At 36.8% G+C, this 25,748-nt stretch overlaps 1 protein-coding gene across 13 annotated transcripts in view; it reads right to left on the reverse strand.

Annotated features, from left to right (window-relative positions):
- The window catches only part of LOC309629926 (uncharacterized protein), a 136,715-nt gene that overhangs the window by 42,210 nt on the left and 68,757 nt on the right, over positions 1 to 25,748 (reverse strand). For 9 of the 13 annotated variants that reach the window (XM_082394535.1, XM_082394536.1, XM_082394538.1 and 6 more), the window contains exon 5: positions 16,273 to 16,358. In XM_082394535.1, coding sequence (XP_082250661.1) covers positions 16,273 to 16,358 — 86 coding nt within the window. Of the gene's footprint in view, positions 1 to 9,656; positions 16,006 to 16,272; positions 16,359 to 25,748 lie in introns of those variants that run through there. The other 4 variants (XR_014245292.1, XR_014245293.1, XR_014245294.1 and 1 more) reach the window with 1 other exon arrangement.

Genomic DNA, 25,748 nt, shown 5'->3' on the forward strand with positions numbered 1-25,748 from the left:
AGGTTCTCCCTGGATTTGCTGAGTATGTTTGGGGATGTAGAGAGGGGAATGCATAATGTTCCAGGTCAGGTCGTTATCAGAGCACAAAGGTTCTGTGGTGCACCATTGCCATGACCATGACTTTTGTTAACAACTGAACTTCAGAACTCAGTGCTAGGGCAGGAAATTATGTTACATTTTGCCAAGGGCATAAATTTGCAAATTCATTTGTTAGTCTGTCCTCTGCTTTCTCAGTATGGAAAAACATGTTTGGTCTCTGTGTGCTACACATAAGTGTGTGTGGGTGTTGGTGTGGGTGTACATATGGGTATGTGTGTATGTGTGTGTGCACTCATGTACTTCAGCATGTAGTGGCAGGACAGAAAATGCAACTGTGCCAATTTGGTTGGTTAATCCTCCATACCAATTAGAATGAAGCATATAAATAACTGATTGAAATTGAAAAACCGCAGATGCAAAGGCAATATTAGACAAATACTTATCCTCTGTCCTCCCCCATAGCTCATATGTCAGTGGTTGCAGCACTTAAGATGGGCACACTGAGCTTTGAAGTATTCAAATATAGAGTACTCACCAGAGAATAATCACGAGTGGCTGGAAGTGAATGAATAGAAGACAGAATAGCTTTATTTATTTCTGACTTAAGTAGTGATAAAATGACTATATTTGATTTTAGGGCTAGTGGTTCCAACTAAATTTTTTCTCATTAGGTTTCACTAGGAAAACAAAACAAAGAAAAATCTTACTCAAAACAATAGCTTTTAAAATGTAATACAAATTTTTTGACTAATGCATAACACAGAGTCCAATTTTAGTCAGCTAACTTTACCTGAGATTATATTAATTGTTAAACATTGTATGGAGTGGCTTAGGATCACAAATATATAAGTATAGTGTCCTTTCTTCCTGACCTCATAATTTACTAAAGCCCATGAACTGTAATCTAAAAATAACTTGGTTGAAAGATGAATATGGGTGAAGGAGAGATTAATCCTGACAAGGGAATCAGAGAAGACTAGTGTTGGGAAATGTGGGTAGGGAAGGTAGGATTTGCAAAGCAGAGTTCAATGGGGAAAGATCTCAAGTGATCCTTGGGTTGGAGTCTGCTGGGGGTCCTGTGAGCACATAGTATGCTCAAAGAACATGTCTTCAGGTGATGGCTTATAGCATGGGGTACATCTTTATAAGCAGATTCAGAATTTTTGAACTTTAAATGATCATAATGCTCATTAAGATTATTTTGCAAACGAAGAAACAGTGCAAGAGAAATTAATGGATTCCCTGAATGTCTCAGGGTTATCAGAGACTGTGCTGGGACTGAAAACATGAACTTCTGCTCAGTGTTTTTCCCAGTATACACACTCCCTCTAGAAGACAGTGGTCTGAATGAAGAAGGCTTTGAATGCCGGGGAAGGAATATGGAAAGGATCTGGGATGATTAGATCTATAATTAGAATATATTGGAGAGAAGAGGAGGTAGATAAAGGAATCAGTTAGGCAAAATCTGGGTTATCATAAGAAAAGTGTACCTCAGTTCCATTTTGTGGTCTCACACTGCCCTGGGTAGATGGCATATTTGCTAGAATGCTTTCTACCCTTCTGTTTTAAGGAACTGTATGGGCATGCAGGATAATAGAAGTACTTATGGCTGTATTTCCTGTGTGGGGCCTTAGCATGAATAAAAGAATGAATACCTGCCCATCTAATATGAAGATATGGCTTTGCCCTCCTGAATTACCCTGACCATGTCATGTATATGGCTTCCACTCTTAGCTCATTTGTCCAGCAGGTTACTCCTCCCAAGGCCACCCTTTTGAAAGGAAATAGTAATCTAAAACAAATGAGTATTTTATGCAGGCATAAAATCAACACATAATTTAATAATCAGACTGAAACTCATTGCTATGGATTTCATTCAGTATCAGCATATAAGTACAGCCTTTCATATTTTATCACTTTTTTCTCCTCCATCAACAGCTGAATATGTTTCAAGTTCATCTTTTGTACAAGCAATCAATTCTCAGAAAAACTAGCTGTCAAGCCTACAGCTTGAAGAAAATAAAAAGAGAAGAATATCAATAAGCTTCCTGCTGCTTTGTCCTTTATAAATGGTCAGATTTATGCCTGCTACCTATTTTCTGAAGCTAAGCAGTTGGCTTCCAGGAGGGAATAAAGCCCATGAACCATCTACTTTAAAGATCTTGGCATTTACCTCTAGGACTAGTTAATTAGCTCTTTGGGTTTTCTCGTTTGAATTAAAGACAAATTAGAATAAAGAGGGAAAAAATACATTCAATGGCCTTATGTTTCTGATTTTATTATTGCTTCAGTCTTGCTTGGTGTGGTTGGCTTGAAGTCAAACAGCCAGAAAGCAGAATGCACAGTTGAGATGATAGAGTGACCATAAGAAGTATAATTACTTCATAATTGGGTTTTTACATTCACTGCTATTTACCATGCACCAGAATTGTTACAGTTCAAAAGTAGTAAAAATAATGTCCATAGTTAGGAGCTTTTCGATGAGATGCATATGTAATTTTCTAATGGTGGGAGCTCTTTGGTGATGCCAGCCACAGTGAATTTAGCAATAATTACAATAACTTTGCATTACAGTCAAACAGTTACCTTTGGGAACTGATGAAAGCCCATAATCCACTTTATTTCTGTTACAGTCATGCTCTCAGTAAAAGCTTTTAAAGAGTTACCAAGAAATATACTCTCACTGAACGATCAAAATTTTGAGGCTTCAGAGAGCATATAGTTTAGTCAACACCTAATCTGAAAGTAAGTAACATCTTTTTGAAGTTTTATAAGCCTGAAAATGTGAATACCACTTAAGTTATTGATTTCTCAGTAAATTAAATAAAGGAAAACAGAAGATACCGTGACTGCATTATCTTCATCCGGACAGTTTAAGGCAGCAGGCCTCAGCCTTTTTGGCACCAGGGACTAGTTTTGTGGAAGACAATTCTTCCACGGACCGGGGTGGGGGGGGGGTGATGGTATTGGGATGATTCAAGCGCGTTACATTTATTGTGCACTTTATTTCTATTATTATCACATTGTAATGTATAATGAAATAATTATACAACTCACCATAATGAAGAGTCATTGGGAACCCTGAGCTTGTTTTCCTGCAACTAGATGGTCCCATCTGAGGGTGATGGGAGACAGTGACACCCGAAGTGTGTTGCTTATGTCCAGTCTACTCCGTAAGATAATTGTCACTTGCTACTCACTGATAGGGTTTTGATATGAGTCTGCAAGCAATTGATTTATTATGGTCTCTGTGCAGTCAAACCTCTCTACTAATGATAATCTGTGTTTGCAGCCACTCCCCAGTGCTGGCATCACTGCCTCAGCTCCACCTCAGATCATCAGACATTAGATTCTCATAAGGAGCGCGCAACCTAGATCCCTCGCACACGCAGTTCACAGTAGGGTTCGCGCTCCTATGAGAATCTAATGCCACCGCCGATCTGACAGGAGGTGGAGCTCAGGCAGTAATGCGAGCGTTGGGGAGCAGCTGTAAATACAGATGAAGCTTCGCTCGCTTGCCCACTGTTCACCTCCTGCTGTGTGGCCCGGTTCCTAACAGGCCACGGACTGGTACCCCTGGTTTAAGGCATTCAGTATGTAAATCAGATATCTCCATAGCAGCTGCTTGCTGTAGTGGATCACTCATTGAGAAAAGATAGGGAAATAACGCATAATCATACATTGAGAGAGTTCAATACCATCTTTAGCAAGTCAAATACACCTTTCACAAATATTCCTATTTACTAAGAAGATCATATACTACTTACTCTAAGGAAGTAGATTCTGAGTAGGAAGAATAATGAAAGCCACATGATTGCTTCTCTTTAATTCTCTATTACGTTCCCCATTTGCAGAAAATCTCTCTCACCTTGATTAAGTAGTTTAATTTTCCAAGTCTGCATCTCTCTTTATGCAGAGCAGGAGAGTAATACTGTTTATGTACAGGAGTAGAGCCAGGAGAGAGTGGACAGTTCAAAAGATGGCTGCTATGATTGCACTAGAACATCAGTTAAAGGTTCCAGTCTTGGGACCCAATAATACAGAAGCAAGTGGTCTCTTGCCACTCTTGATATCAATTTTATGATTCATAATTTAGTTTTACCATGGGTTAGGTGGAGAGCATTAACTTTCTAATCAACCTTTGCACCTAAGCCAAGAAGTTTGATTTTTGCAATTGTTTTGAACATAAAAATAATTACTTCGCAGGAACTAGCAAACTACATCAAGTCCAGCTTTAGCTGGACTAAATCTGTTTTACATTTTTAAAGGATTGCAAACAAAGCAAACAAGGAATATGCCACCAAGACTATGTAGGCTTGCAAACCCTAAAATGTTTACTATCTGACTCTTTACAAAGTTTGTTTACCCCTGCTCTATGGGCTTATACAGCTTTCTAGGATCCTTGAATGAGAAGTACTGAATAATGTATTTTTATTGTTTATTATTTCAAGTCTCTATTGTAAATTACTTTCCTCTCCTCCAACCTTTCAGCGTTTGCAACCAGGGTTATATCCATTCATGCTTCAAGGATGCTATGTTTGTTAAAGTATGAAGGCAGCTCATTGTACGTCAACTGTTGTAAGATTTAAGACACTCATCATACTGTCTCTTGTAGTTTGGAGCTATGAGATTTGTATGTATATCTCTTCTTTAGATGCTCAACATTAGAGTCAGTTAATTACTGGAGCAACAGTTTGACCAAGGATAAAAAAAGTACATGGTGTTAGAGGGTCTGATTTGTACTCCAGCTTTCTGCTCAGATGTGTCACCTTGGCCAGTGTAGCCAAGTTCTCTCAGCTGTGGTTTACACACTAGCCATACAGTCTAGTAGCACCTTCCAGAATTGTGTGACTTAAATTAAGAACTCATAGTTAAAAGCATTTTCCTCAGTTTCTAATGCGAGGACTCTCAACAGTTATCAGTGGACTCTGAATCTGAGGTCAGAACAATGAATGTACATTCACGGATTTAACTCCAAGTTGGACCATAAAATAGTAATACCTATAAAGTAATATACAGTAAGGAATTGATTCATTTATTTCCATTCAGGTTAATCTGTACCATTTTCCTTATACCCCTTGCATTGGCTGAATTTTTTAGAGATGACAGATTTTATGACTTAGATGTGATTGTCTATATTCTGAACTAAGAGAATCTTTACCTCGAAAAGTTACTTATGTAAATGAGCCCAGTTATTAGGCACATTATTTTCAACTGAGAAACAAATTTATGAAGTGAATATTTAAGGGGATATATGAATATTTGTGCAAATATATTGTTGATGTAGGGTTAATGAGTATCTCAGGAGGATCTATTTCTTCATATATATATTTCTCCATATATATATGTGTGTATATATATATGTTATTTTTTTTTTAACATGGCTTCATTTGGAAACATGCCCAGTAGCATGGTAGCTGTGATTGCTAGTGGCTTCCCAATATCTATTATCTCCCTTTCTTGTTAGTAACAGAATCCTTATTTTTAACCTTGGCACATTGCTACCCACTACACTTGCAGCTAGATATGATTATGGGACTAAGTTCTAATCAATGGGATGGTTGCAGAAAAGTTGAGTGCAGACTTCTAGGTAATCTCCTACAAGAGAATGGCTGTATCCTTCTTCTTTCTTTCCTCCATCATGCTTCCTGGAATGAAGATATAGATGGCTGGAGCTCTAGCAGGCATATTGGAACATAAGGATGAGGATCACACCAAAGAAAAGGGAGTTCAGGGAACTACAAGGTCCCTGAGTTTCTGATGTTTTGAAAGTTTCCACAAAACCTATACTATCTCCCTCCAGACTTACTTTATGTGAGATGGAAGTTAACTTATATCTTTTTAGTTGCTATTATTTGTTTTATTTTCTGCCATAGATAGTAGAATCCAATCATATCTAATATAGATACCAACAGATTTTATTCGTTCATGGTAAAAGAGAAACATCCATTTATTAAAAATGGGGGAGCTTATTGATTCTATAGCAAGGATCATGAATATGTATTTAAATTTGCATCTTGAAATTGTCTTCAAACACATCAAACCTACCACTAAATAAATAATTGTAAGATATGTGTGTGAATATATATATATAATATATATAATGACAAGGAAATATATATATATACATATATATGTATATATATAAAATCACTAGGATACAACCTTCTCTAGACCAGTGTAACAAACAACTTGAAGTTCCAGTATTGCATCAGGTCTTGGGCAGAACTGATTAGCCAATCAGAGATCTTATGTCTGTGAAGCAAAAATAAACATCATCTAGGTACATTTCTTTAGCACAAACCAAATTTATTATAGAAAGAGGAAATTCTGCCAAAAATATGTGGATTATATTCTTTTGAAAGAAAAATTATGTTTCCTGTTCTATTTGTATCTTGTTCCTTCATTTTCTACAGCACTTGTCAGGTGGTACTAATTCATTAATTTCTATCAATGAATAAAACTGCTATTTAACAATCAATGTATGTCTTCTACAAGTGATAAGGTGTAGTTGTGCCTCTGCAAATAAAACACCTTCACTGACCATATCATAATTTTAAATGTTTGTTAACTGTGAATTTTCACAAATTGACTAGGTGGAAAAATGTTAGACTCATATGTGAAATAAGAAAAATAAGAGTTAGACTCATATGTGAAAAAAAAAAATAAGAAAAAAAAATAAGAAAAATACATACACATGCATGTAGAAAAATGCCCAGCAATTTTTCATTTTTGAAAGTAATAATAGATTAAAAGTACAGATTACTTATAAACATATTAAAATAACTAACTGCCCTACAATTAACTCAAAGTATAAGCATTAGTCTCCTAAAATAGTAAGCAACTCTTCTTTAAATATCAGGAAACTGAAGGATAGAAAACTTAAAGTCACAGTAAGTAGATACTAGAGGTAGGATAAGAATCCGTATTTCTTTATTTACAAACTGGTGCTCCCTTGGACATGCTGTAAGACATTTTAAAAATGATGAATTATGGATGGACGTCACGCTGTTGTTGACTCTTCTGAGCGAGAGATTTAAAATTCAATTCTAGCTTGTATAAAAGTTTTGGAATTAATTGTAGACATCTGCCACTTTCCTTGCTCTGTCCTTTAGCAGAAGAGATTATCACTAACCTTCTGTCGTTCGTGTTGCTGTCACATTCTGCCTCCCACTGGGCTCCACTGCTCACTCATCAGAGCACATATATTACCTTCCTCCTGCCCAGAGGTGGCAAATAATATGGAGTCAAATCAAACTCAAGGAAATAAGAACCCTGAAGTTTTAATGATACAGCTGGTTTTGGTATTTTAAATTCTCTGGTTCATTAATAAAAGCCCTTCACTTGCTGCTACTATCCTAAAGCTGATAAATACTGGAAAAGTGCAAACACTTTTCTGAAATATCAATATTATCTACTAAATAAATTATTTACTAAGTAACCAATGATATTAAACCACGGAAAATGGAAAGAGAGAGAAGTTACTGGACAAAAATAAGTCACAGTGGAACTGTTCTGGCCAACTGGTTTGGGCCAAACTCAGATAAAAGCACTAAGGAAGTAATTTTATAAAGAGGAATGATGATCTGGACAACTCCTGGTATTTGTTTCTACCAGTAAAACCTTCTAGAATAAAGTCACATGATAGATGGCGTCCAGTGGGAGATTGTAGCTACAAAGGGGGAGGGACAGAAGGCCAAGTTTTGGTTTTCTCTTTGCATCATCTCCCCATCCTCCTACAAAACTTCGTAATTGCATTCAGCCCTTTCTTGACTCCATTTCATTGTCACTATTTCTGTGTCTCTAGGCAATATATTTTCTTTTCTCAATGAGAAAACTGTATTTGCTGCTTTGTTTTCAGATGGCCAATGTTATTAACCATGTGTTTCTATATGATGAGTGCTTAAGGTGAAGAGATTGTGTAGGTTATTGATTAGTGGAAGAAAGATAAAATGAGCTAATTGAGTGGTATTTGGAAAATCTGTCAGGATCTGCCTCCATGGAATGGCATAAAAAAACCAAAAGCTGGTAAGAGTTCACAAGTAAACGGGAGTCGAGTACTAACAATTTGACATATATGATGACAGTGGGTGGAAAAAAAAAAAAGGACTGATCCAAGAGGAAAAGTAATGTTACTGTTAATTATAAATCATACACAGACACTTCATTCAGGAAAAACTGTACCATAGGACACAGCTACAATCGTTGTTATTAGAAGTGTGTCTTTGTGCATTCATATCAGTCTTAGGAAGAGACAATAAGCTGATTGTGAGAGCGGAATAGGAGCCAAGTTTTGTGACAGAGTTCCAGAGAGGGAAATTTGTTAATGCCTTCTGGCAAGATAGAGAGGGTTCAGAAGGCAAAGTGTTTCTTAAAGGAGAAAGTGGAGAACTCAGAAAGGAAAAGTTGAATGACAACTTCACCTCCCTGGTCTTCAGAAATTACGTACAATTGCTGACCTCAGAGTACTAGAGGAAGCAAAACTCAGACCTACAGCCCGGAGAAGCAAGTATAAAGCTCAGAATGTTTAGGAGAATTATTGGCCAAAGAGTCTGGAGAGATGGGAGAATGAGAGTAACAGTATTGAGTGCAGGTCACATAGAGTAAAGCCTTGGCCCCAGCATTCAGACATTGCAGAGTTGTAGGGAGTTCCTGGTTTTCTGTGTCATTCACATAATTAATACTTGTTGCATTTTTAGTCTACTTTCCTCCAGTTGTATTCTAACGGGTAGAAGTGGCAACTGCCCACTGTAGCGCCTCTTCGGAGATTGCTTGGGGTCTTCAAGTTCAGTGAAGCACTGGACTTTCCATCACATAACTCAGACTCTTGAGGAATATCAACACCATGGTTACTATCATCAAGTATGAATAAGTCATATTGTCCAAACTCAGGAGTATAAGAAATATAATATTCTTTCTTTTCTAAAGCTCCACTTAGTTTTTTTATTTCAATTGCCTCTTTTGTCTGACTGGCAGGGGGAGAGAGGAACAAAACTCAGACTATAACCTTAATGTTGCAAGGTGTCCTTCACTCTCATTTATCCACAAATCTGTGATATTTGCAATGCTTAGGTGGCTGGGGTGCAGGGAGTCCATTCAGCCACTGGTTATCCATAGGTTCTTGGTTACTCTGCCCCAGTCTTCTTGTTACTCATCCCATCCTTTGTTACCCTGCTCCATCATTGGTTAAATTAACTCATAAAGACCTTCACATACCTCAGTTCCCTGCCATTTCTGTGCCACTGCTGAGGGCATAGGCATCTTTGCCAAAGTTGCCTATGGTCCTACCTGCCCTAGCACATACCCAATCACTCCTCTCTCAAGTCAGGTTACTTTCTGTTGGCATTGAACCAAAGGGCACCAGACATGTTTGGTCTGAAGAGCCATCAAACTCTTATATCTCACCCCTCCTTTTTCCCACTCCAACTCTACCGTATTTTTTCAGATAACCACTAATCCTCTTAAAAGTTGTTCTAGAGTAGTAAACAGCATAATCTCCTGAATGGTTTTGGCTGTGCTCCAGGTGCAAAGAAGACATAAGTTGGCAAACTGCTTGAAATAGGGTGGGGGAGGGGAGGGGAAGATAGGAAGAAAAACAACAAATTAACATCATGAAATATTATTTAGCTTCATGTTTATTTTTTAGATATCAGATAGTCCAATAAGAAGCATGATTTGTGTTTGCCTAAATCATTGTCATTACTCAGGCATCACTGGGCTGACAACCCAATGACTTACTTCCCTTTCAAATGCCAATGTTAAAGATACTTTAAAACACTTAAGTAGGTGGTTGTTACTGATCGCAATAAGCATTCTGCTGTAGATTGAAACATATCATGAGATTCAAAAGAGAAGAAAGAAAAAACTTACTGCAGGATTTCTCCAGGATTTATTGTTTTCATGCAACTTGGAGGTCTCTGGTAATGATGAATTTATGATCCATATTACATATTTTAAAATAATCTGCAGCTCCCTGAATACATTTAATCTCAAACATATTTCCTTTCGGTTATATGATAGACGAAAATTTCAGAATCTTTTTGTTGAGTTTACATCTTATGCTTCAGGATGTTTTGGCTGGGTGACTTGATATTTGAGGAATTTTTTCTGTGAAATAGCATGTTGAATTTTAAAGTGAAAAAATGAATAAAGAATGCCGTTCTTGCTCCCCTAGAATCCACCAAAATGGGATTTGATTAATTTTCTTTGTTAATTTTGTCTATTTCCTGAAGTTGTCTTTTTTAGTGAAAGCTCTACTCCAGTTAAGAGCTTCGTATCTATTGAGAATGTGAAATCTTACTCAGATATGCAAAAAGATATGTTCAAGAATGTTTGCCAAAATTGTTTACAGTAATAAAGAGTTGAAAATAATTTAAAAGTCATCTTGAAGAAGAGACGAATAAAATGTTATATGACAGTGATAGAATACAAGTTAACAGAATTAGCAAAACCTATCTATCATGAATAAATTTCAAAAACATAAGTTTGAGTTATAAATTAAGCTAAGTGAGATGTAACATAATGCCATTTATGCAAATTAAAAATACCATACCATTCATGGACATGTACATGAGTGTGTATACATGTGTATATATGTATTTATAAATATACATTATGTATTATATATATGTGTTATACACATGTACATATTTGTGAGATATATATCACACACATATATAGACACATAATTATTATATATGTATAATAACTAATCTATACACATATATGTGATATATATCACATAATACACAATGTATATTTTTTATAAACATATATACAGATATATACATTATATATGTATACATATATATATATGTAGAAGAACCCATAATAAAAGCATTTATCTGTGGAGAGAAAAGATCGAAATTAGATTAGGAATGTGAGCCTAAGGGGAAATTAATAAAATTAAAAATTAAATTAAATATGGGCAATGCATAGACTCCTTCAAGTCAGATGTCAAATTCAAATGTCACCTTTCTCAATGAGGCTTACTTTGTCCACTCTAACTCCTGATCCCCTTAATTTGCTTTCATTACTCTTTTCTCATATCATCTAACATGATGATCAATTAGAATCTTGGCAGAAAGCAAAATATCTCAGATGACAGAAACAGAGTATCTCAAGAGACTAATGAAAGGACTGATTGCGGAATTGTGGTCAAGGTTAAGAGAACTGATAAGGAATGCTGAGACACCTAGAGACCTGAAGACGGAGCAGAGGGCGAAAGTGGTTTATTGGAATCCAGAGAGAGTTAGAGCCTTGCAAGAGGAAGACACCCAAGAGGAGGTGTAGCTGGGCAGGGACACAGCTTTTGCCAGAAATGCAGCCCAAAGTAGGGAGGAAGTGGGGAAGAAGTAACCTGACATACATGTCACATTGGCCCAACTCAACCAGAAGCCAACTGGCAAGGGAGCCTGGGTGCTGTTCATAGGGCAGAGAATGGATTTGGGGAAGAGTGGGGAAAACAGAATAACCAGGATATGTCATATAAAAATATTTAATAAATAGAAAATAAATGAATAAATTTATAATAAAATGTGTTTATATTATACATTTTTTTATTTATTATCTGTCTCTCCCTGCTAGAATATAAGTTCCAAGAGGCAAGGATCATTGTTTTATTCACTGATGTATCCCAAGTGCCTAGTGAGTGCCAGGTATGAATAGATCATCAATAAATAATTGTTAAATGAATGGTATGCCACTAATTAAGGATTATGTTTAATATACTTCTTGGAACCTGAGATAGAATAAGAAAAGATGATTAGTTTTGGGTCAATTAGACCTCAGAAAATAGTGATTTTTATAATTATGGGGAAATTTTTCTGCGTTGAGTCAATTAATTTTTATATTTTATAGTTAGATGCAGCACAAATGGAGTTAATAAATTACCTTAAGATTCCAGACTAATACATCTGTACCTAAATCTTACAGATATGTGAAAGGCTGAGCTTCCTGCATATCCAGATCCTGTCTTCTGCAGACAACCCTATGTAAAGAATAGGCATTGGAGCAAGTCCTTGTCAGTGATTTCAGCGATCATAGTGACTAAATCCAAACGAAAGCATACAAAGGTTATGCTGTAGGAAAACACTTCAGAATGATTCCTCCATATCTTGAGGTCAGCTAACAACCCATCAGTTCACTGGCCACCCCTCATTTCCCTTCCTTTTTTAGCTAGTCAGCATTCATCTCTAGTAAACTTCCAAGTTCTTAGGAAGTGTTAACGACCAAGAATTATTTTAGATGATTGCCTCTTATGAAAGATGTTCCTGACATGAATTCCCATCCCAAGGGCAGATGATGTCCAAACCCCTTATAATATGTCCTTGATAGTTACTGTTCTAAACACTCAGATACCACAAGAATCAGATTATGCTGCTTGAAGCATGGCTTTACATACTTAATATTACAATGAAGTATTTTGCCTAGCACCTTAATAAACTAAACTGCATGAGGCCTTAATGAGGTGAAGTGTGTCCAGTGACTTTCAACTCTGGTCTTGAAAGCTTTTAAGTACTAAAATAATTTGCATATTGTCTCATCCGCCCATATTTGAACAGTTTATTGAGTAACGGGATAATTTTAGATTGCTCGGAAAAAATGTCAACTTAATCGTTGAGGGAAAGGCGATGGGATTGCTGTCTGTGGTGGTTTTTTATAGACAGTCTTAGAATTCCTTGACAGTCCTCCCATTGAGAGATGGAGGCTCTGTCTCTCCCTTTGGTCCTGTGTTCTGTGACTGTTTGACAAATAGAGGACAGCATAAGTGACACTGTGCCAGCTTCTGGCTCCAAAGACTTAAGAAACTGGTAGCTCCTACTACCTGAGTTTTGGGCTAGTAGTGGCCCTTCACACCCAGCCACCCTCCTCTGCGGAAGCCTACCAGGCACATGGGAGAGGCCACGTGCACACATTCTAGCTGACAACCCTAGCTAAGGTCCTGGCCAACAGCCAGCATCAACCCCCAGACATATGAGTGAATGAGACTTCGGATGATTCCAACCCCCAGCCATTGAGTCATTCTAACCTTTCAGCCACCAGAGCTGGCAGTGCATGAGCTCTGACCAAATTGCAGACTCATGAGCAACATGAGTAATTGTTGTTTTTGTCCAACGATTTTGGGGTAGTTTGTTCCACAGCAATAGATAATCAGAGCACTATTCCAGCTTCTCGATGGCTACAGAAATCTTACTCAGCATATCTCCCACTTGTGGATATCGGAATATTAAGTTAGAAAAGTTTTGCTCTGTGTCCTTCAGTATACAAACTGAAAGAAGCTGTAAATTTCTTTTTAGATTAATAAATTTCAGGTTTGGTTAATCGAAGCATTTTGTGAATTAACATACTTAAGATAAAATGAGAGCAAAATTATCTAAAATGCTTTTCTGAACCATTGACCTGGTCTAAAGAGAATCTAAGGATTTTTAAGAATCCATATTTTCAGCCATTCTAAAACCATCTTCCTCCTTCTTTCTCAGAGAGAAACCTTTCATTCACTCAGCTCCCTCCACACCCACCTTGGCCTGCATAGACTGCAACTTTAATAACCATCTGGTTTTCTTCAAGTACCATCACCATATTTTCTTTCTTCACATCCCACTTCTAAAAAGTATGTTTGTCTTGTATCCATGTCTGCTTTGTTAGTTCCCAGTCAGTACTCATTTCTGGCTTGATGCCAAAGTTGATTAGCTAAAATCATTTAATTTAGTAAAGATTGTTCATTGTCAGGAAGACTAGGTTTTTCTAGCATCTTGACATTAGAATATCTAGTATTTAGGTTAAGTATTTGCTGTCTGGCTTTTCTGTATTTACTTCAGTTTCTTCTCTGTTTGTAGCTTTCCTGGACTTACAGAAACCAAGAAAATTAAAATAAGGGCCTAATTAATGAAAGCAGATCAAACCATCAAGGTGTATAATTTGTTATGACAAGTTCTAACCTCTTTTGTACACAGAATTCTAAAAAATGAAAGGGAACTAGCAAACATTTCAGTTTTCAGCTAAGTACTTATTGTCCTTGGAAGAAAAAATTGATTATGTGAGTCTATACTGAATTATTTTCATACTTGACATTTTTATTTTTATTTTATTTTTAAAATTTATTTATTGAAGTATAGTTTGATTTACGATGTGTTAATTTCTGCTATACAGCAAAATGATTCAGTTATACATAGATATATTCTTTTCCATTATGGTTTATTACACAACACTGAATATAGTTCCCTGTGCTCTACAGTAGGACCTTGTTGTTTATCCACTCTATATATGCTAGTTTGCATCTGCTAATCCCAGACTCCCAATTCATCCCTCCCCACCCTCCATTCCGGCAACCACAAGTCTGTTCTCTGTATTTGTGAGTCTGTTTCTGCTTCATAGATAAGTTCATTTGTGTCATATTTTAGATTCCACATATAAGTGATATCATATGGTATTTGTCTTTATCTGACTTACTTCTCTTAGTATGATAATCTCTAGGTCCATCCATGTTGCTGCAAATGGCATTATTTCATTCTTTTTTATGGCTGGGTAGTATTCGTGTGTGTGTGTGTGTGTGTGTGTGTGTGTATACACCACATCTTTATCCATTTATCTGATGATGAACATTTAGGTTGTTTCCACGTCTTCGGTATTGTGAGTAGTGCTGCTATGAACATAGGGGGTGCAGGTATCGTTTCAAATTATAGTTTTGTCCAGATATATGTTCAGGAGTGGGATTGCAGGATCATACAGTAACTCTATTTTTAGTTTTTTGAAGAACCTCCATGATGTTTTCCATAGTGGCTGCACCAATTTACATTCCCACCAACAGTGTAAGAGGGTTCCCTTTTCTCCAAACCGTCTCCAGCATTTGTTATTTGTAGACTTTTTTTTTAATTTTAATTTTTAATTTTTTAAACATCTTTATTAGAGTATAATTGTTTTACAATGGTGTGTCAGTTTCTGCTTTATAACAAAGTGAATCAGTTTTACATATACATATGTCTCCATATCTCTTCCCTCTTTCATCTCCCTCCCTCCCACCCTCCCTATCCCACCCCTCTAGGTGGTCACAAAGCACAGAGCTGATGTCCCTGTGCTATGCAGCTGCTTCCCACTAGCTATCTATTTTACGTTTGGTAGTGTATATATCTCCATGCCACTCTCTCACTTTGTCCCAGCTTACCCTTCCCCCTCCCCGTATCCTCAAGTCCATTCTCTAGTAGGTCTGCATCTTTATTCCCGTCTTGCTGCTAGGTTTTTCTGACCATTTTCTTTTTTTTTTTTAATGTTTTTATTTTATTTTATTTATTTATTTATTTTTTGTAGACTTTTTAATGATGGCCATTCTGACTGGTGTGAGGTGGTACCTCATTGTAGTTTTGATTTGCATTTCTCTAATAATTAACGATGATGAGTATCTTTTCATGTGCCTATTGGCCATCTGTATATCTTCTTTGGAGAAATGTCTATTTAGGTCTTCTGCCCATTTTTTGATTGGGTTATTTTTTGTTGTTGTTGTTATTGAGTTGTATGAGCTGTTTGTATATTTTGGAAATTAAGCCCTTGTCAATCGCATCATTTGCAAATATTTTCTGCCAGTCTGTAAGTTGTCTTTTCGTTTTGTTTATGGTTTCCTTTGGTGTGCAAAAGCTCATAAGTTTGATTAGGTCCCATTTGTTTATTTCTGCTTTTATTTCTATTGCCTTGGGAGACTGACCTAAGAAAACATTGGTACGATTTATGTCCAAGAATGTTTTGCCTATGTTCTCTTCTAGGAGTTTTATGGTGTCATGTCTTAAATTTGTCTTTAAGCCGTTTTGAGTTTATTTTTGTGCATGGTGTGAGGGTTTGTTCTAACTTCATTGATTTACGTGCGGCTGTCCCAACTTTCCCAACACCAAAAAATATGGAATGCTTCACAAATTTGTGTGTCATCCTTGCGCAGGGGCCATTCTTCTCTGTATCGTTCCAATTTTAGTGTATGTGCTGCGAAAGCAAGCATGGCATTTATATTTTTAGATGTTTGTAACGGGTTACTTAATTTAAAAACATCAATTTAAGTCAATTATGTAAATAATTTACATGCTATATTCTTTTCTAAAATTTTGTTTACTCTTTTTAAAAAAATCCAAAAACATATTTTAGAAAGTCCAAACAATAAAAAAGCATGATTTTAACAGAAAAAGTTCTTCTGATCCACTAACTCCCACCTCCCCCATGGAATACTTTCCAATTTGTCATTCTTATTCCTACCTGGTGCCCAGGAAAACACCTGCCGAATTTGGTCTTCACTGTGGGAAAATTCATGAATCATTTTTACATCGCTCCTTTGACAGTTCCTAATAAAACAGACATGACAATTAGAATCAATCTAAAGAAGTTTATTTTAGAATTACATACTTTGTAATCCATAAAGCTAAGTGTCATCTCTGAAGGCGGAATTGAATCTTGTGTCTTTCCTAATGTAATAGTCCACAGAATGATTTTTTATAGATTTGTTTTGCAGTAAGCTTGAAAATATTTTTAAATATAAATTATGTCTTCATATTCATTATCTTAAATTGTCTAAAAAATTTATTTCGAAGAAATGAGCACAATTTTACACGATAAAATGGGGCCTCAAAAATTTAAGCAAATCTTCAAAATATGTAAATAAAAAGTAGAAATGACAAGAACCCAGAGCTTTATTGCTCTCCTAAGACTGCACTGCTGAGCTGACAGCAATTAAGTAAAAGTTATCATTGGACAACTCAGGTAACTGCAGTGTAAATAACATTGCTCCCATTCTGTCTGTTGTAATTAAATGCTGCTTGTTATTCACAGAGTAAAACCTGTGCCCTATTGAACTCTTCTCCCAAAGAAATAAGAGACAAATTGAAGGATCACCTAAATTCACATTTTTGTCACAAGTAACTTCCGTTGTAATTTAACCCATAAACTTCCATTTCAGGTTTTCCAATAGGTGATATAAAAAAGAAAAAAAAATTTACCAGAATGACATTTTTATCACAACTGAAACTTGATGTGATTCCTATAATCTTATCAGCTCTTAGAGCATCTCTTAAAGGACCAGAGGCCTTATTCTTAGTTGAGTGTACACCATCTTGCAGGGGAAAACACTGGGCCATGGTGTATTGTACTTGTTTGCTTAGCAAACTTTTATCGAGTACCTGTTATATGACAGGCACTGTTACAGGCACTGAGGATACAGCAGGCAACAAACTAGATCTAGCCTCAGCTCTCATGAAGGGAAGCAGATAGTGCAGGAGTCCCCAGCCCCCAGGCCTTGGACTGGTACTGGTCTGCAGCCTGTTAGGACCCGGGAAGCACAGCAGGAGGTGAGCAGCGGGTGAGCGAGTGAAGCTTCATCTGCCGCTCCCCAGCGCTCACATCACCACCTGAACCATCCTCCCGCCCTCCCATCCGTGGAAAAATTGTCTTCCATGAAAGCGGCCCCTGGTGCCAAAAAGGCTGGGGACCGTTGAGATAGTGGACATCCAAATCAACAAACATGATAATCATAGGTAGTAAGATAATTATGGATATGAATAAATATGGATAGTCAGGAAATAGGGTGATGACTTAGGGTGGGACAGACTTGGATGTGGATATATTGGGGAAGACCTCTCTGGAAGTGAGAGCAGAACAATGTTCTGGAGGAGGGGGAGCCCCAGCCCTGAAAAGAGTAGTGGGGAGCACGCAGGCAGAGCTAATCCAGACCTTATATTGGACACACGAATGTTCCGTAATCATCTCAGAGTCCACATCTTTAAATTTGAGTGCATTGTTTTTCTTTCCATTTTCCAGAAACTAGTTTTCTTTGCCAACTATCTCATGTTCTGTCATCAATCCTCTAATTCACTTACAGAGAACAGAAGGAGTTGATCAATATACTGATGGCAGCAAACTGCCCTGGTTTGCTGGTTAGCTCGGAGGTAAATTCAGTTACTGAAAATTAACTTTCCCTAGCAAAAAAGCGTAAAGGAACTACAGAGAAAATTATTGGTAGAATAGACTTTCTGGCTACTGTTACAGAAGGAACTGATCAGGTTGGGACTCAAGAGAAAGATAATCTAAATCAGACAGAATTAGGATGTCAAAAGAAGATTATCTAGGTTATTAACAAAGACCATGCAATAAGGTGTTTTAGAATAATCTTATACTGGCACAAAAACAGAAATGTAGATCAATGGAACAGGATAGAAAGCCCAGAGATAAACCTACGCACCTATGGTCAACTAATCTATGACAAAGGAGGCAAGGATATACAATGGAGAAAAGACAGTCTCTTCAATAAGTGGTGCTGGGAAAACTGGACAGCTACATGTAAAAGAATGAAATTAGAACACTCCCTAACACCATTCACTAAAATAAACTCAAAATGGATTAGAGACCTAAATGTTAGACTGGACACTATAAAACTCTTAGAGGAAAACACAGGAAGAACACTCTTTGACATAAATCACAGCAAGAGCTTTTTTGAACCACCTCCTAGAGTAATGGAAATAAAAACAAAAATAAACAAATGGGACCTAATGAAACTTAAAAGCTTTTGCAAAGCAAAGGAAACTACAATCAAGATGAAAAGACAACCCTCAGAATGGGAGAAAATATTTGCAAATGAATCAACGGACAAAGGATTTATCTCCAAAATGTATAAACAGCTCATGCAGCTCAATATTAAAAAAACAACAGCCCAATCAAAAAATGGGCAGAAGACTTAAATAGACATTTCTCCAAAGAAGACATACAGATGGCCAAGAAGCACATGAAAAGATGCTCAACATCACTAATTATTAGAGAAATGCAAATCAAAACTACAATGAGTTTTCACCTCACACCAATTAGAATGGGCATCATCAGAAAATCAACAGACAACAAATGCTGGAGAGAGTGTGGGGAAAAGGGAACCCTCTTGCACTGTTGGTGGGAATGTAAATTGATACAGCCATTATGGAGAACAGTATGGAGGTTCCTTAAAAAACTAAAAATAGAATTACCATATGACCCAGCAATCCCACTACTGGGCATATACCCAGAGAAAACCATAATTCAAAAAGACACATGCACCCCAATGTTCATTGCAGCACTGTTTACAATAGCCAGGTCATGGAAGCAACCTAAATGCCCATCGACAGACGAATGGATAAAGAAGATGTGGTACATATATACAATGGCATATTACTCAGCCATAAAAAGGAACGAAATTGGGTCACTTGTAGAGACGTGGATGGATCTAGAGACTGTCATACAGAGTGAAGTAAATCAGAAAAGGAAAAACAAATATCATATATTAACACATATATGTGGAACCTAGAAAAATGGTACAGATGAACTGGTTTGCAGGGCAGAAATAGAGACACAGATGTAGAGAACAAACGTATGGACACCAAGGGGGGAAAGTGGCAGGGGAGGGGTGGTGGTGGGATGAATTGGGAGATTGGGATTGACATATATACACTAATATGTATGAAATAGATAACTAATAAGAAAAACAAAAAATAAAAAAGAATAATCTTAGACCCATAATACAAGTTAAGCTATCATATATATTTCTAGTTATATTTACATGTATTATGTGAAATTAATAATTGCTAAGTTAATATACAAATGAAATTGTCCATTAAGAAACCTGTACGCAGTTCATACATGGTGTTGATTTAGGTTTTTTCTTGTTTTTTTTAAATTTATTTTCTTTATTTCATATAAAGTGTAAGTCATATCTTAAAGCTTGATGATAAAAATTCAATTTAAAAATTTTAGATGGATTCGGTACTGTTGTGAGCCCAATATTCCATGGATCCCACCATCCATGATGCTAATTTTGACCCTCTGCTTAAGTTATGAAATTCTGAATGTAATCTGTGTGATTTCTAAGGTATTTTTAAAAATCTAATTTTTCATACACCTAATGATTTTAATACCAATTGTTAATTCTTGCCTGACCCAGTATTTTCATCAGGGTTTGTGAAAGTTTTGCTTCTAACATATTATTCCTTCTACATATATTAGTTGTCCTTCTTTTTTTCCTTCCTTTCACAAATAGTATCTTTCATCATCTCTCCCTAGAATTAGAAAGCAGCATCGTTTCTTCTAGGGAACATTCCTAGACCACCAGGTTGGGCTAAGTGTCCCGTATCTAAACTCTCTTAGCCCTCTACACAAAGCCATTTACTAGTCCCTTACCAAAGCATATCAAGATGAGGCTGCAAGCACTTCAAAGGCAGGGCCAGAGTATTATCATTCATTGTGTGTATAATGTTCCTGACGCCTTGTGGGAGCTTAGTACATGATAACCTGAAACAAACTACTTTCACTCAGCTAGCAATGCAGTCTCTGTTTCTACGTTCTAAAGAGAAATATGTGTTCACTGAGACTTCCTAGAAGAAAACTTGGAAGAATTCCTTTAAAATCATGGAGTGGGGAAGGCCTGTCTGAAGTATGGCTCAAAATTCAGAAGACAGGAAAGAAAAGATTGATGGATTTTATGCCACACACACACACACACACACACACTAACTTTTACATTACAATAAATGGGAAGCAGCCGCATAGCACAGGGAGATCAGCTCGGTGCTTTGTGACCACCTAGAGGGGTGGGATAGGGAGGGTGGGAGGGAGACGCAAGAGGGAGGAGATATGGGGATATATGTATATGTATAGCTGGTTCACTTTGTTATAAAGCAGAAACTAACACACCATTGTAAAGCAATTATACTCCAATAAAGATGTTTAAAAAAAAAAACCCTGGGGAAAATATTTGCATCTCATACTCCAGACAAAAAATGAATTTCCCTAGTTTATGAAGCAGTCCTAGAAAGTGAAAAGAAAAGATCTATGAATACAATAGGAAATAGGCAAAAGACATGGACAGACAGTTCACAGAACATAAAATTCAAATGGCCCTCAATCTTACGAAAAGATCTTCAAAAAAGCATTTACCGATAAAAAGAGAAATATGAAATTCACACTGCAGTCTCATTTCTTACCTATCAGATTGGCAAAAATCCACAAATCTGAGAACATACTCTATTGTCACATTGGTGGAGAAAGGATTTCTATATATTCCTGGTAGAAATGCAAAATGGTACAACCTCTATAGAAGGAAAACTGGCAATATTTACTAGATCTGAAGACGTATCTACCTTTGACTCAGTCATCTCACTTCTGGGAGTTTATTCCATAAATATATCTACACATGTATGGAACCAGTTACATAAATTACAGCACATCCACACAATGGACTATTATGCAACCACAAGAAAGAATGCTGAGGACCTCTAGTGATTGATACAGGATGATCTCCAGGATAGACTGCTAATGAAAAGAGTAGGGTGTGAGTATAAAGAGTGTAAGAGGGAGGAAAGGACTATATATATTCATATTTTCTTGTGTTAAAGAATCATGCAAGGACAAACAGGAAGGTAATAAAATCATTACCTAGAATGAGTAGAGGAAAGAATGAGAAGAAAAGGCAGTGACAGAGGCAAGATTTCTCTGTGTGTACTTTATTGTTTTGACTTGTGAATCATTCATGTAAATGTAACTATTAAAAATTATTTGTTAAAAAAGCACAGCCTTTCCAAAAAGAACAGGGCTATGAATATTAGTTTTGTGTATACACCTTCTATTTATTTTTATTCAGATAAGATTACAGTTATATATGCAGAAATAAATGTCACAATATATGAATGTACAAAGAAGAGAGCTTGATATAGCGGGAAAAGCATAATTTTAGAACCAGAGGGATCAGGATTCAAATTATAGCTCTACCATATAATTAGGGATTTGATCTTGGTTTCTTTCATTTATTTTCTTCTTCTTTAAAATGAGGCTAATGATGTCAGCCTTCTAAAACTCTTGTAAGGGTCAATTGAAAGAAGGTGTGTAAGAGTCCAAGTACATCATCTAGCTCACCATTCACACAGCTAACAGATGTAGGGTCTGGAATTTGACCAAGCTGTCTGCTTTTTAGAAGCTCTCTTCCTTGCATACACTCACATACCGTGACAGTTATGAATCAAGAATAATTCTCTTCTCTTCTGGTCATCCTAACCACTCCTTGGAAATTTAGCCAAGATCTTACTTCATGAAGATTTCTAGGGATTCTATTTCATTTATGGTTAGTACTACAAACTTTATGAGTTTCATGTTTTATATATTCATTTTTTGTCTCCTAAGAACCCTAGATTTTAAAAATTCTTTCCTGCATTTTAAAACAATAACTAAGCACATAATAAATGCTCAATAAAATTTTGTTGGTCTTGTTTTGTTTCTATATGTGACAGAAAGCCTAAATGTTAGGTAGCAAAGCCTAATCTAAGTCTAGAGTACCAATTGTTTCAGTTTTTGATCTGTACAACCTTTAATTAATGCCTTTTTGCAGACTGCTAAATGCATTTCTCTTATATCTAATACTTGCAGGTGTTAAGATTATTTTTAGGGCTTCCCTGGTGGTGCAGTGGTTGAGAATCTGCCTGCCAATGCAGGGGACACGGGTTCGAGCCCTGGTCTGGGAAGATCCCACATGCCGCGGAGCAACTAGGCCCGTGAGCCACAGCTACTGAGCCTGCACGTCTGGAACCTGTGCCTCGCAACAAGAGAGGCCGCGATAGTGAGAGGCCCGCGCACCGCGATGAAGAGTGGCCCCCGCTTGCCGCAACTAGAGAAAGCCCTCGCACAGAAACGAAGACCAAACACAGCCATAAATAAATAAATAAATAAATAATTTAAAAAAAAAAAAAAGATTATTTTTAATGAAAAAGTAGTGTGCTCAGGAATAAAATAAGATAATAATAATAAAATAATAATAATAAAAATAAGAAATGCTTAGATTTGGGGAATTCCCTGGTGGTCCAGTAGTTAGGACTGTGTGCTTTCACTGCCGAGTTCGCGGGTTCAGTCCCTGGTCAGGGAACTTAGATCCTGCAAGCCACGTGGCGTGGCCAAAAAAATAAAGAAAAAAAAAGAAGAAGAAGAAATGCGTATACTTGGAGCACAATATCATTTAAATATTTTCCATTCTGGTGTTTTATAATATTATTATAAGTCAGGTTATAACACCATCAAAACTGACATTTAATTATAAATATGGCAATCTCATAATTTTTCACTTGGCTACTCTTTCTTAAGAAATTATTTTTTAATAGACTTTATTTTTTAGAGTAGTTTTAGGTTCACAGAAAAATGGAGTGGAAGATACACAGACTTCCCACATGCCCTTTACCCCAATATAAGATACATAGATTTCCGTATTATAAACACCCTCCCATCAGAGTTGGTACATTTTTTACAAGTGATGAACCTACATTGACATATTGTAATCACCCAAAGTCTATAGTTTACATTAGGATTCACTCTTGGTTCTGTACATTTTGTGGATTTGAGCAAATCTATAATGACATGTATCCACCTTTTTAGTACAATACAGAGTATTTTCACTGACCTAAAAATTCTCTGTGCTCCTGTTATTCGGCCTTTCCTGTCTCCTAATCCCTGAAAATCACTGATCTTTTTATTGTCTCCATGGTTTTGCCTTTTGTAGAAGGTCACACAGTAGGAATCATACACTATGTAGGCTTTTCAGATTGGCTTCTTCCACTTAGTATTATGCATTTAAATGTCTTCCATGTCTTTTCATGGCTTGATAGCTCATTTCTTTTTAGCACTGAATAATATTTCATTGTCTGGATGTACCACAGTTTATTTACCCATTCAGCTACTGAAGGACATCTTGGTTGCTTCCAAGCTTTGGCAATTATGAATAAAGCTGCTATAGACATCCATGTGCAGGTTTTTGTGTGAATGTAAGTTTTAGTTTCATTTGGGTATATACCAAAGAGTGCAATTGTTGGATCATATGGTAAGAGTATGTTTAATTTTGTAAGAAACCACCAAACTGCCTTCCAAATAGCTTTATCATCTTATATTTCACCAGCAATGAGTGGGAGTTCTTGTTACTCCATACTCATTAGTCTCATTGTTCTCACCAGCCTTGTGGTGTTGCTAGTGTCCAGATTTTGGCCATCTAATAGGTGTGTAGTGGTATCTCACTGTTGTTTTAATATGCATTTCCCTGATGACATATGACGTGGAGCATCTTTTCATGTTTATTTACTATTTGTGTATCTTCTTTGGTGAGGTGTCTGTTAGGGTCTTTGGCCCACTTTTTGGTCAGGTTGTTTGTTTTCTTATTGTTGAATTTTAAGAGTTCTTTGTATATATATGTGTGTGTGTGTATATATATATATATATTTTTTTTTTTTTTTTTTTTAATTTCTTGGCCAAGCCACGTGGCACATGGGATCTTAGTTCCTCAATCAGGGATCACACCTGCGCCCCCTGCATAGGAAGTGCAGAGTCTTAACCACTGGACCACCACGGAAGTCCAAGAGTTCTTTATATATTTTGGATAACATTCCTTTGTCAGATGTATCTTTTGCAAATATTTTTTTCCCAGTCTGTGGCTTGTCTTTTCATTCTCTTGACATTTTCTTTCACAGAGCAGAAATTTTTAATTTTAATGAACTTCAGCTTATCAATTCTTTTTTTCATGGATTGTGCCTGTGGTGTCCTATCTATTTTTTTTTTTTGCTGCATTGGGTCTTCATTGCTGCGTGCGGGCTTTCTCTAGTTGCGGCGAGTGGAGGCTACTCTTTGTTGCGGTGCGTGGGCTTCTCATTGCAGTGGCTTCTCTTGGTGCGGGGCACAGGCTCTAGGCTCATGGGCTTCAGTTGTTGCAGCACGCAGGCTCAGTAGTTGCAGCGTGCGGGCTCTAGGGCGAGTGGGCTTCAGTAGTTGTGGGCTCAGTAGTTGTGGCTCATGGGCTCTAGAGCACAGGCTCAGTAGTTGTGGCACATGGGCTTAGTTGCTCCGCGGCATGTGGGATCTTCCTGGGCCAGGGATCCAACTTGTGTCCCCTGCATTGGCAGGCGGATTCTTAACCACTGTGCCACCAGGCAAGTCCCTTGGTGTTCTATCTAAAAAGTCATTGCCAAACCCAAGATAATCTAGATTTTCTCCTAGTTTTATAGTTTCACATTTTACATTAGACCTGTGATCCATTTGGAGTAAATTTTATGAATGGTGTTAGGCCTATGTCTAGATTCCTTTTTTTTTTTTTTCTGCATGTAGATGTGCAGCTGTTCCAGCACCATTTGTTGAAAACAGTGTCTTTGCTTCATTGCCTTGCCTTTGCTTCATTGCCTTGCCTTTGCTCCTTTGTCAAAGATCGGTTGACTATATTTATGTGGGTTTATTTCTGGGCTTTCAGTTCTGTTCCATTGATTGATTTGTCTGTTCTTTTGCCAATACCACACTGTCTTGATTACTGCATTTGATTACTCTTTAGCATGCATTTATTATGTTTTAGCATTTGTCATTCTAATTTATCTGAAGAAATACTTAGCCATGTTGCTGAAAATAGCATATCATCAAAACTAAGTCAGAGGGGTGGGTAGATCCCTTGATGTCTATGAAATTTCCACATCTTACATGTAATTTTCATTCTCACTGTTCCATATTTCTTGACTGGCATTTCAGTGCTATTATAACATTTTCCTTCTTACCTTGGAAAAATTGGGGTTTTGTTTCCGTTGTTTCTGATAGCATAAAATTATAGTTTAATTGAAAAAACACCTAAGAAACAATTTAAAATATAAAATTAATACCAATTTTGTATAAAAATCTAATTATTTATTTTTGTTTGATTGATGGAGCCTCAAATCAGG

This window comes from Balaenoptera borealis (assembly GCF_965194805.1).
Source record: "Balaenoptera borealis genome assembly, chromosome: 5".
Lineage (NCBI taxonomy): Eukaryota > Metazoa > Chordata > Mammalia > Artiodactyla > Balaenopteridae > Balaenoptera > Balaenoptera borealis.